Source organism: Stegastes partitus, unplaced genomic scaffold (assembly GCF_000690725.1).
Source record: "Stegastes partitus isolate 25-593 unplaced genomic scaffold, Stegastes_partitus-1.0.2 Scaffold39, whole genome shotgun sequence".
NCBI lineage: Eukaryota > Metazoa > Chordata > Actinopteri > Pomacentridae > Stegastes > Stegastes partitus.
Window position 1 is genome coordinate 102,726 of NW_007577770.1, and position 13,454 is coordinate 116,179.

At 41.5% G+C, this 13,454-nt stretch overlaps 1 protein-coding gene across 7 annotated transcripts in view; it reads right to left on the reverse strand.

Moving 5' to 3' along the window:
• atp11c (ATPase phospholipid transporting 11C (ATP11C blood group)) overlaps positions 1–13,454 on the reverse strand; it is a 43,745-nt gene that overhangs the window by 15,848 nt on the left and 14,443 nt on the right. For all 7 annotated transcript variants that reach the window (XM_008303617.1, XM_008303609.1, XM_008303589.1 and 4 more), the window contains exons 2-9: positions 10,653–10,772; positions 9,087–9,176; positions 3,907–3,987; positions 2,526–2,633; positions 1,744–1,872; positions 1,131–1,219; positions 517–567; positions 24–88 (exon numbers count right to left, since the gene is read on the reverse strand). In XM_008303617.1, the coding sequence (XP_008301839.1) occupies positions 24–88; positions 517–567; positions 1,131–1,219; positions 1,744–1,872; positions 2,526–2,633; positions 3,907–3,987; positions 9,087–9,176; positions 10,653–10,772 (733 nt within the window). The remainder of the gene's footprint in view (positions 1–23; positions 89–516; positions 568–1,130; positions 1,220–1,743; positions 1,873–2,525; positions 2,634–3,906; positions 3,988–9,086; positions 9,177–10,652; positions 10,773–13,454) is intronic.

The following is a 13,454-nucleotide window of genomic DNA, read 5'->3' on the forward strand; positions in this document are numbered from 1 at the left end:
AACAGCAGCATTATTTGACTAACCACAGATCTTCTGAGTATTCTTTAAAGTTGCCCCTTTCAGCAGGAGGTTTTCTGGGCCCAAAGACCTGCAAAATCACATCAGTACATCAAACTGTTTAGTCATACAGAAACTGTGCAAACCACACACTCCTCTATTCTCTAAATGGAAACCTGGCAGGCCAGCTGGCATCCACTCTAAAATACGCAGTGACAGTACACAGTACGACTGCAGTCTGGGCTTACACCGATCCCAGTGTTCTTGAGAAGGACACTGGCATTTGTTTATGTGACCATTACAAAGCAGTCAATGATAAATGCCTGTGGGAGTGCTTTGGAAGCAGTGGCTAAAGCCCTGCCAGCTGGTTTTAATTTTAATTCTTGTCTGCAATGAAGGATCAATGGAATAATGATTTGTTGGTGATGCAAAGGGAAACAAATGAGTGCTTAAGCAACTGTGTTTTGATTTTGCTCTCACTTAAAGTGGGCTGAGATAGTTGTGCATGAGTGCTCTCACCTCACTGCAGGTTCCTGATTGTTTTTGTAGATGTGCATGCGACCGACAAACCTGGAACAAAAATAACAAAATGCTCAGGAGCTGAAGTCTTTTTGCAAAAAGCACGTGTGATATCTGCTTTGCATATTGCTCAGTGTGTTGTTACTAGAGTGGTTCTGAGCTTGAGTTATCGAGCTCAATCAAGAGTACATTGACTTTATGAGGCAGGTAGTCACTGACCTTAAATCAGCTGCAGAGTGTTAGAAGGACAGGTAATTACTGGTGGTCACACACTGTCATTTTTACTGACTCTGAGTAGCAGATGTTGAACAGCATTCCAATGGCTCACTAAATGACAACATTCCTACTCCTTGCCTGAAGCAAAGGTCGTCTACAGACTATGCTGAGATTCCTACAAGTATATAGGAACTAACTTTTGCCATTCCCAATATGAAACCAGTCAAACATAAGCACGCTAAGGCTTGTCAAAACCTCTCTGCTTCGCGATCTACATGTTATTACAAGAGTCAATTAGAACATTTTCAACTGGCAGCGAGTTAACTCAGTGCAGAACAAACTAAAGGCAACACATGTTTGTAGTGTAAATCTGCTGGGACCACATGATGATTACCTACTTGTAAAGGTCAGGCTGTGGCTGTTCACACTCAATGGTGGCATTGAGAGATTCCAGATCCTTCTCGGTGTCTGGCACTGTGTAGTGTGTCTGGACAAGTGGAAGAGGCAGAGAGAGATAGAGTGTGAGCTGTGACTGACTAGAGTCAAGTGATCATTTTAGCTTCTATTACTTTTCACTCACTGACGGCGCAGGAAATTAGGAGGATAAAAGATACTGAGATACTGTGAAACTGTGAAACACTTGATCACAAATAGGCATAAACACATATTTCTTCTGAACGAGACGAGAGGAACTTGAAGAACTTTTTTCAAAGCAAGGCTGACAGTCAAATAAACAGCGACATATGGAGACGGAAATTCTTCATACTTCTAAACTATATGACTGATCTATCATATATCCAGGCAAGTCAGTGTTTCTCTGGATTCACTTCAGTCCTCCTAATATTAACATCCATACTATTAATAGGAAATAAAATGTGACTAATATAACTTAATGGGAAAAAAGTTCCTCTAAAGCTAAACCCTTTATTAAAACACAAAAAATTATATTTTAACCATTCCGCTAGTAAAAAAAAAAACAAAAAAAAACGGCAGAGAAACGGTTCACCGTACTTTATGGTTGGACTCTCCATCCAGACTTGCTGTGGTAACAAAACACGTGTCATCATCTCGGCTAGATTGCAGCAGTATTAAATCACAGGGAAAGGTCTCATCTTCCTCCACCTCCACAACATCTCCCACCTGAAAAAACACACCAAAAAAAAAATCACTTGTCAAGACAAAGTTTGCTTTCTCCCACTCTTTAGGCACAACATCAAAAGAACTTGGCAGCGTACGAGTGACACACTTCTAAACAATCGCAACTTTAAGCGGTTTTACCACTAGGGAGCAGGAGGACTTTAGCTTTTGTGTATTTAGCAGTAGGAGGTAGCTTACAGATAACTTGTGTGAGCTCCTGTGCAGAGAGCAGCTGTCCACATTTGTATACAAAGCAACCCTGTTTCGGTTGTGACAGCTGGATGTTGATTCTCAGTGGTTTCGGCAGCACTAGCAGCCCTTCAACATAACCTAGATTATTTGTTACACTTCAAATACTGACAAATATTCCTTAATGCATGTTTACCTTTCTGAACAGCCATAAATCTTCAAAAAAAAAATGTGACCAACAGAATTAGATTGCACTACGGAAATAACCTCCACACAATACCAGGGAAATGTTAAGTGTCATTCACACCTATGTTTGAACATCTAATCTGCTCAGTAGAAAGAACACATGCTCCCTTGTGCATATACTCCAAACGCAGTCAGGTCAAGCAGCCAGCAGCCTCTCTCTGGCCATATCACTATGGAATTATTTATTCCAGTTGATCCAAGCTAAAATGGTTAAAAGTTACCTTGATCTTCTCGCTCTCTTTCCGTATCCTCCGGCCGTCCTCCAAAACTGTCACTGGGTACTTATTCACCTCATTGTCTGCCTTGTGCCGTAGCCAGTCCTCATAGCCCTGCAGCAATATATCAAAATCAGAATAGCATTATTTGCTTAGCACAACAAAAAGCACCATCTTTCTCTGTGGCATTAGCACCCATGGGACACTGACAGCTATGACTGTGGCATCAGTACAAACTGACACACAGTAGAGCAGTGGTTGTCAAACTGAGGGGGGAGCCATGAATATTTGTCAGCTTCTCAGTGGGGAGCACGACTGACCACATTTCAAAACACATGCAGTAGAGGTGTAACAGAATTTGTCATAAATCCCAAGGGAAAGACTATAAAATATTAGTGTCTGTGCATAAAATTAATTTTTGCGTTGAGTATTTTCTCATTATGTGTACAAGTGCCTGCAGCAGCAGAATGGGATGGTGATCGTCCAGCAGCGCACTGAAACAGTAAACCATGAAATAATACTGAGTCAGGTTAAAAAAAATATATATATATAATAATTTCTGTGGCTGCAGCAACATAAGGCACAAAATCTAGTGTAGACTTCATAAGTACTTTAAAATAGTGATGGAGATAGGAGATGGTGCAGAGATGCAGAGGGTAAAGAGGGAAACCAGAATGTGTGCCAAGGCTGAGCTTGAGCCAGAAAGCAGGATTACTGTGAAAGGTGATAGGAGGAGAAAGTCTGGTTGAGTGATGCAGAGAAATTATGCCAAGTGGATGAAAGGGGGGACAAAAGGAGGGGAGGCATTCCATGCATGCTTACTTGAACTATACATTTCACCTCAGCCTAACTAACAGAGTCAAACAGACTGCCTTGGTGTCCCACTTCAAAGCCTGGCTAAAGGCTTTCCAGTACTATCAGTGCATCCCATATATTTTCAGAAGGAAGTCCACCCACTATTGTGCATTTCAAAGCCCCAGCAGTCGCCTAACTAAAAAGCCAATCCAAAAACAATACATCTAAAGCTGGGACATGGCAGACATGGAGTCAAAGAAACACACACTCCCCTTGATAATTTGTATCTCTATAATAGACTTGCTCTCTCTCCAATTGCTCACACTCCCCTAGAGCCCATTTCATCTTCGCCCCAATCGGAATTCACCAGCAGAGCACAATAATACAAAACCCAAGAGAGCATTAGTTACGTACTTTACACAAAAATCACAGCAATGGAGTTACAAAGGCGGGGGACTTAAAATGTTATATGAAGAGGGAGGAAGGAAATACTGCAATGAAAGACAGTATGAGGCAATGAGGGCATGGCAATAAAAAAGACAATAAAATGCCTGTTATCAACGTTTATTAGTCTCATTAGGTGATATCTTACCTGCTTAATAGCAGTTACTGTAATCACAAAAAATAAGGGTAGGCCACTGGTGACTGGGCTGGTAGGGGTGTCCACTATCACCTATTGGAGGGAAAAGAGAGTTTTACTTTAAAGACATGCAATGTTAACACTCAACAAAGAACATGACCTTCACATAGAAAAGCCATACGTTAAAATGACCACTACAAAGTCTGACTGCCACATGTTGCTGTGGTTGCTGCAGGAACAGTTGGTGGTAAACATTTAGAAGCTGGGACTGGCCCTCTAAATGCAGGGTGTAGTCTGTTTCTGCGAGGCGTTCCTACAATTTCCCATTTTTGCTCATCAGAAGAAAACACAAGGGAGACATTTACATTTTGGAAGGGAGCAAGTGAGGTTCTGGACCACAGAAGTTTTAATCAAGTGAGCCAGGGACAGAGTGCTTAATCTGCAGGCATGCCAACACTACTGTGCATCTGCCAAGGCATGGGAGAGAGCCAGCAGAAAGCTTTGTCAAACTCACCTTACCTGCCTAAGCTGTGTGCAAGGAAACCTAGAGGTACAATATGTGTGTTGGACTTCAGTCACGTGTATAATAAGAATGTTGGACCAGTGGGTAGGTAATCCCAAACAACCAGTTTAAGAGGAGCACCTGACCAAAGCTCAAAGCTAAAACCTCAGCACACCAATGCCTTTATGTGTTTGTGTGTCCCTTTAAAACCAACAGATGGATTTACCCTGGCGTTTCTGCTCCTGCAGAATGCAGCTTGGTCTCCCCCTGAGCCAGAGTGCATATTACGGCAAGCACAGACACGACGCGACCAGCTCATTGATATTCTCACCAACATTACGAAGTGTCAGATAGACATCAGCTCAACTCAGAGTAGGAGATACGTTTTGATGCAGTCTCTAGTGTTTTCCTCACCTGTGCTTGAACCGAGAAAGAAGCAAACCAGCTGCTCACTCGGCAATCACGGTCAGACATGAACACAGAGCCACATTCTGTACCCATACAAACACCTTCACACAAACACACACTCGCAGAAGGGCAGCGAGGTAGTCGTCTAAACAAGCTTTACTGTGATTACAATTAAAGCGAAGCGAAGCAAAGATGGACTACGGCACATCGACCATTTGGAGAAGTGCAGATACAGAGGAGAGTCTGCATTATATTTGTAGAAACGGGCGATTCCGGTGAGACTGAGCAGAAAGTAATAACGCTGCCGCAGTAGCCTCAGGTGTTGCAAGCCAGAGGTGAGAGTACTCAATGTTTAAAAAGAGCAATGTGCGTACTGTGTTAAAGTCTCTTCAGATCTTGCACATTGCTATAGGCAATGTAGCCAGTGGATTATTGAATACCTCTTGAGAAAAGCTCAGCTTAGCCTGGTCATGTTAGCCGTTCACTGACCGGCATGACCAGACCCTGCAAACAGAACACTTCCCCAAGTATCAACGTGATGAATAATGGAGGAAGCTTGTCTACTTTCCCTTATAATAACTTAATATACTGCATTTTGTGTACACACAACTGGATTTAAACTTGTCTAATAAGAGGAAGAAAAATAGCAACAACAGCAAGGACAGAGAACAGCATGTCCTTGTGATGCAGCAGCCGGATAGCCGAACTTGACGACAAAGGTTGACCACAGCACAGAGAAAAAGATGTACAAAGGCAACTTTTAGCCTAAATGTTGTTTGAGTTTGATTTGTCTTTTTCAACTACTACTACTAAAAAAAAAAAGAGGCAGCTGATGGTGGCATCTTTTTTTGTTGTCTGTTCACCAATGATTTGAAAAAAATAAAACAACTAAATATTAGCACAACACACATAACACACGCCACGCACACCACACACACACACAGGCGCACACACAGTTACAAGGGGTTTTAACTGCCACTAAATGTACCAGTAGTATCATTAGTAAAAATACTGAGTCGGTGCCATGTTTTGCTATATTCGTATAGTTGTGCTGTGTTCTAATTGGTTAGCTAACCCACCAATTATGACGTGGTGCTTCCTTGTTTGGATAATCAAAAGGTTCTATTTAAGGAAGTCAAGGCTGATCAGTTCCGGGGGTTGCTGAACTGTAAGGACACATACCAGTACTTCAATTATGCACTGCACCATGCATATTTAGCCTTTTGAGGAATATTGTGTTGTTTTTTGCACAGGCTACAGTGAATACAGACTGAAGACCAGCAAAAGATGAGCTGAATAAATGTGCATAACAACTCATGCATAAACTGGGATTTTTTTTTTTTTTTTTTAAATCCGCATATTTGCCATTCTTTATAATGCAGCACCTCAGTGGCTGCTTCCTTAAGCAAATAATGACTATACAGTGTATTCTGCGTAGTATATACTGCAATGGTAAACTACTCGGGAAATGAAAACCTAACACACAAAACCTTCAGATACTGTACTTCTGCCAAACAACACAAAATTCTCCCAGAGCTTGTGTTTCACAGTTGATCAGCACTGATTCACAACAATCCCCACCAAACTTCCAGATGGCCAAATACCTTTCCTCTACTGCACCAAACGCAAAGCCAAAAAAAAAATATCTCAGCAATAGGAGTGAACTGGTGTACTGCTGCTGATGTGCCGGGTGTGATATCAGAGCAGCAGAGCGGAGCAGCACAAAGCCCTTCATCTGAGCCGGGAAGTGTGTCAGAGTGAGCGACAGACAGCAGATCCCGGGGGTCCCAGGGCAGCGCTGTGGGTCCTCACGTCCTCCTACCCCTTCACCCTCTCTCTCTCTCTCTCCTTTTCCCTCTTGCTCTCTCATCACCGTTTCTCTGACTCTCTCCCAGTGCTCTATTCCCATTCAATCAAATTCAAGCAAAGACATGCAGGGCTATTTATAGGAGAGTGGTGCTTTTTTATCAGCCTGTGTCTATTTGTGGCGCTCAGAAGTACAGAGGGCTTCCTGGCTGCTGACGTCAGCAGTGCAGCGCTGCAGAGAGATGGGGGTTATGTGAGATAGAGAGGGAGAAAGGAAGACAGAAAGAAAGAGACCAAATGACAATGTGAGACAAAAGGAGGATAGAACAGAGCTGGAGGATGCATGACATTTGGTTATGGGTAGAGTATTTGCATGAAGCCTCTCGGGGGGAATGAGAAGGTTTATTTCTGTCTGCAAGATGCAAGCACAAAATGAGTGCACAATCTGTGTACCTGTTTCATGCTCTGATATAATAGCAGGCTGCATGGAAAAAAACTAAGTGGTTAGGATAAGGAGCCCCTCAAGAGAGACTGGATTAGTGGAGAAATGCCAACCATGCTGCAGCTTGGGTAAACACCATCAGCAAACCCAGGACACCCACTGACTCATGCATCACGTGCACAGGCACATACACATACATATGTGCATTCACACACAAACAAGCATTTTACACTGCACACACCCACACAGTAAATCCTTGCGCATACATGCAGCAATGGGCGGTTTGCGTGAGCGATGTGAACATGCTTGGTGGTTTACTCCCACTGAAATGTACTACATTAGCTCACGATAATTTCACACATTAGCTCTCAACTGAAATCTCCACTAATTATATACATCACCTGAGGAGAATACAGAGTTAAACCAGACAAACCGGGGAATAAAGGTTGAGGTGTCAACTATAAATTCAAGCGGAAACAAACGGTGGGAAAAAAAAAAAACCCTGCAATTGATCAGCTATCTCTTGAGAATAATGGAATATGTGACAATGATACTTCTCAGCTGGGTACAGTGCTGGGTTTCTGGGAGCAGACACTCTGTGAGCTCATTCAGTCAGTATGTGATTAGAGAAAGCACATCCTTCCTGAGCAGGCCCAACACCAGCACCTGTTTACACTAGAGGGCTATTTGCTGCCATAGTTTAGGTTACTGCTAAAAGGAGAGAGGTTAGTTTCCATCTCCATGGATCAGAATGAGAGTCAGAGAGAGAAAGGGATGATGGAAGAGCAAGAGCAGATGGAAAGAACACAACTCTTCTTTTTTTTTTTTGTTCTGGGAGAGGAGAGGAGAGGAGAGGAGAGGAGAGGAGAGGAGAGGAGAGGAGAGGAGAGGGGTCACTTAAGAGCACAGAACTAAGGATGCCAGTCAATGCATTTTAGTCAGCATTCTTGGCCAGCTCACAGCTTCCACTCACGAGGACAGGGCAGCACAAACAACACCAGCCAACGGTGACGGACACAAAAACAGAAATTCTTCACAAAATCTACCTATAAACTTGACACAAATCTGGTCATCTCTTTTCAGAAAAAGACAGAAGCAATGACAAAAATATTAAATAAAAATCATCATATACCATTCACACTCACCCAAAACTATCCGAAATACAGATTTTAATTTGTATGATAATGGCAAATTCTGCATAAACATGTTAGATGGGGATAAAATCTAAAAATCTAAATCTGAATAAAAAAAATCGTAATTGACATTACACATAATCTAACAACTGTGGAGCAACAGAAGAGATAGCTTGCTTAAAACTTAAAATGGATGCTTGTAGACAAAGACTGACCTTTCTATCAGTGCATTTACTGAATACAAATACTGAAATCTACACATAAATAAGGTGGCATTCATGTATTTTTAAGGTTAATCTTGAACCTAATTAAGTAGAGCACCGGCATAATATACAGTTTTTAAATTTCATATAATTTACCTATTTGACTGTCTTCAACCTGTTTTCTTACAAATAGAACAGAACTAGATAATGCTAAGCAATCTGTGGTACTTGAGTCAATGACTGTGTCAATTTTCTCAAGGGGGAAAAAAACAACACACACACATTGCTCAAACCTTAACAGTAACTATAGCAATGTCACAACTGCTATGAATGCACATAAGCTCTATTTCAAACATGTTGCACACTTCACACATCCTGCTAGTGTGTCACGCCTGCCATGTCCACATGCAAATAGACACATTTTCTCACACTTCTTGTCTTACGAGGAACACACACTTCATGTAGACAGATCAAGTAGACTGTATGCATTGGCACACTGACCTATTCAGTCTGACAAACAACAAGGTTAAATCTACCTCACAGTGGTACCTAAAAATATATCAGAGCTTTACACGCATATTCCGAAAACACATAAAACACATTCACGTGCACAAAACTCATCCACAAAATTGTTATTTAAAATTGATAAACAAACTTATCTTTGTTTGGGTTGGCACACTGACAGAGCTTGTCCTTACCTGCACCAGGAAGATGATAAGGAAGTAGAAATTGGCAATTCTTCTAAACTGTTCAAACAGATTCTTTGGTAGAAAGTTCCAAACTGTATACTGTTGAGGAAAGGAGGAAAACATTCATGTAAGTCACAGAAAGAAAAAAAACAAAAAACAAACTGGTACTACAATGTGCGGAGGGCTTTTTGTTGCTCTTTGGTCTTTAGTTTTCCCATTCTGATGTGATGTTTTCAACCAAATTTTGGGAGATTAAAGAACAGCTTGGCAGGGGAGAGAGATTAGAGACATTCAATATTCACAGACTCCTGCATATGTGTATTATGTCTGAGCTGGGGGAGGAAAATAGGAAGGCAACTTCAATAGCTTGGAGCCTCTGTTCTTTGTACTGCCTGGGGAGATGGCCCTTGGGGGCCCACAGGTATTTCATTGATTTGGATTAGCGATTTATCTCCTTAATTTGGTTACCCTTGAATGCAGAGCCAATGAACTTATCAGATTGGTGACTGTTTCTTTGTGTTTTGTTCTTTTTTAAGTGACCGTGACTGCTGATACCGTCGGGGCTGAAGCGTCACTTTTATCTGCTTAAATCCCTGAGAGACGGCTCAACAATACCCTGCTGGTAACTTTGTGCTGCGCAACAAAACACCGGGTGAAAAACACAAATACAAACACATGCCGGCACACGCGCTTACACACAAACTTGCACAGAAACAGCAATAAGGCACTGTTTATGAAGGGGGAATGTCTGCATGGGGAGAGTGTTGAAATGCAGCGGCAGCAGAATGGCCCATCTCATTTTGCTAGAGATAAAAGAGAGTGAAAGTAATGAGAAAAGGGGGGTGGCAGCAGTGAGGGTGGCTGAGTGTGGTGGTGCAGTAGCAGGAAGAGCAAGAGAGGAGAGGCGGAGATTGGTCATTGCAGAGTGCAAAAGCAACAGGATGATGGAGAGCAGAAGCATGGAAGAGCATAAACACTACAGCTGGGGTAATTAAAGACTGTTTACCCTGACATGCTGGCAGCAGCCAATTGATCGGACCTTCCTCACTGGGACCCTCTGCACCACTATAAATCCCACCGCCATATTACCCCCGCACTGCTTCCTTCACCTCATCACTTTCACCTTTCATATCAATAAGCTCACCAGCCAGCACCTGCCTGATCTTGCCGTTGACACAGGACTGATTGGTAAGGCTTTAGGTGGGGGGGTGGGGGGCAGTCTATCAGAGCCCAGAGGAAGCAACCGAATTGCCCACCCTTCCAATACATTAATAGTAGCCATGTATTTCACTGCCACAGTCAGCGCTCCCCTGACAGACAAATAATCGCCTTCCGCTGGGAGCTAAGACAAGTGTGTAAAGAGGCAGTGGGAGGAAGGAAGACCTGGGGATGCTCAGGACTGTTCAAGGGTTCATTTTGCATTCCTAGTGATAAATAACAGAAGGAAATGCCTCAAGGCGGGTGAAACATAATACACAGAAAAGCTGAGGCACAAACAAACAAAGGTATATGAATTTTATCTTGGTTATGGTCATACTGGAGCCCTAAGCATACAGGTGTGAGTGTGCTTCTTACCTTGGAGGAAACAATCCTGTTATCACAGAACTTGGGTGGGATGAAAGCCTCATTGGCAGGACATGCCCGATGACCAACATAGATAGTCCTACTGTCAACTCTTCTCTCATCACCACCAAGCTAGAAGAGAATGGAGGGGGTGGAGATAAAAAGAGAAAGAAAAGATGTTTTTTATCTTCACTTAAAGAAATTTTAAATATCGAACCTGTCTAATTAAATCTAAAAACAAAAATGTACATCATACAAGAAACAGGAACTACCTGAAAGAAAGCGACGTAGAATAGATCAATGAAAACAAGAGTGGTACACTGTTATTCGGGATAAAATCTACAATCACAAAGGATTTGTTGTGACTACAAAAATGTGCAGTCTAATGAGGCCTAAATTCCACTCATAGAATTAAGAGATTAGGATTTCTACTGTGGAGCAGAAAATTAAAAAGACCTGAAAAGCACTCTACTGGAAAACTGTTGTGCACAAGCCAATAATTCAGGGAAGGGACAAAGAAAGGTATGACAAGGGTCAACAGGCCAGAATAGTGATTGTGTGGGCACGATAACTTAATTTCTTCCCTCCCAGGTGGTCGCTCATCAATGATAAACAAATAATAAATGCAAGTAGCTGCGGGGAAAAAATGCTGTGGTCAGATTTATGGGTCGAGCTTCTTTGTGGTAATGCGGCAATATGTGTATACCCGCACATCTGTATGGACACAGCAACCTAACAGCTGAAAGAGGAAAGACTTTAGGAAGACATGAAGGATACATGCTGGATTCCTGTCAAAATGAGGTGGATTCCTCTTCCATAAAAGGCAGGTAGGGTGAATCACAGAGCAAGGTACAGAAGCCAGGTCATTGTCTTAACTTTCGCTGTCCCTACGTAATTCTCAAAAACAATTGTGTAAACCAACCCAAAAAAGGAACTGAGCAACTAAGAGAGGAAAATAAAATGAGTAACTGTCAAGTAGAACAGTTTATTGTTCCCTGTGCAAGGCTCAGGCTGTAACTACGCTTCCCTTTTAAACAAAAAGAGCAGGCATTCATATATTATTGTTCTTTCTGGCTTGTGAAAGTTTTAATTACACTGCTCTACAAAAGGTTATCAAGCTGCAATGTCACAATTTTACAACAGTGCCCAAGAAGCAGGATTTAATGTAGATCAGCAATATCTGTGTAATATCCAGTCTGTTTAATAGGCCCAGTATCAAAGTCAATACTGATCTGATATTTCAGACCAGTGCATTACGATGATTCCCGGTCACTGAACAGGATTTTTGTGCATCCAAAGAACTGCATCCACACTTTTTTTTTGTCCTCAGAAGGCCAAAATGTAGCCTAAAATATGTGGGCTACACTGGTCTCTTAAAAACCTTACATACATACCACACACAAGAAATCCTAAAGCTTTGAGGGGACAGCTACAAGGACTGGGAGATCATGATAACAACAAAGCCAGTGTACTGGATCAGCCAGAGCTGCGACACTCATATTTACTTCCATCTCCTTTGCTGTCTTATCCTCAAGCGCATTCCTTATCTCACAGTGGATAAAGACTATTCCCACCTCTTTGAAGGGTAAACTAACTGATCAGTCAGTTAACCTAGATATTACAGAGTTAAGCTGTTTACCCTCTAGGTGTATGAGTGGCTGGCATGTGTCTGTCATTCATTATTACTCATTGATTAACAGCAATTAACTGGGTAGGTAGGGTTATAAAAAAGATCAGGATTTTTTTTTTTTTCAGGAATCATTTTTTAAAAAACTGCAATTTTGAGGGGAAATTATACTGCTAAAGATATTTTTAGAAACTGCCTCCAAATGTTTTTCTATTTTGGCATCAGGATAATGTTATTTAGATGTCCAGTCTGTCTGACCTTCCAAACAACCCAAATTAATGGAATGATGTTCGACTGCGACTGGCCTAATTATCACTTACAAGCCGAGAAGTTTGGCTTTCAACTATTGATCAGAGCTAAAGCTACATCGTGAGCACTGTGCCGTCTATGTCAAGGATGATATCTGTGACAACCTTCTGATTCCAACAACAATTTGGACAATGTGTGTCCTCAACTGCCCCTGAGTAGATTAAAGAACTGACTGTTTTGTTCATATTGTAAAAAGTAAATGTGTCTTTAAAAAGAGCAAATTAAGAGTTTTGCTCACATGTGCCCTCTCTGTACTTCTAACCAGAGAGAAAACAGGCAAGTACTTATTTGTATGGGGTACAGTGGGGGGAAAAAAAGTATAACTGGACAAATTCCAAATTCTTTTAACAAGCTTGTCTGACTGCAAACACGCTGCATCTTGTAGTGTGCTGCCCTGTGATGTTAACTTGTACACCAGCTTTCCAGGGAGGCGTCCCCTTCACTGAGAAGTATTTGAGCAGTAATTTCATGCATGATTCAAAGGATTCATATAAACTACTTCCAGTGGACACTGCAATTTTGGGGAATGTATTTGTAAGGTGTAATATATTTAAATTTCTCTTCGTTTTTGTTACAGACTAACGGTTTTTTCCTCAAGTTTTATCAAATTAGCTTAAGCATCAAAATTATGTAGACAGTTACTACCCTATGTCTCCAAAAAAACATTCTTTCTCTGGAACTGAGAGTAAATTCTGGCTATTGTGAGAGTACCTTAATCTGTTTTGATAATATTTTTCTATTATTTTTTAATATATCTATATTGTGCACTTTCACAAGATGTGTCATTTTCGAATTCAAAAGCAAAGATGAATGCATTCTTTTAAATGCGATTACATAACCAAATGCTTGATCACACTCATCACACTGACAAAACGTGA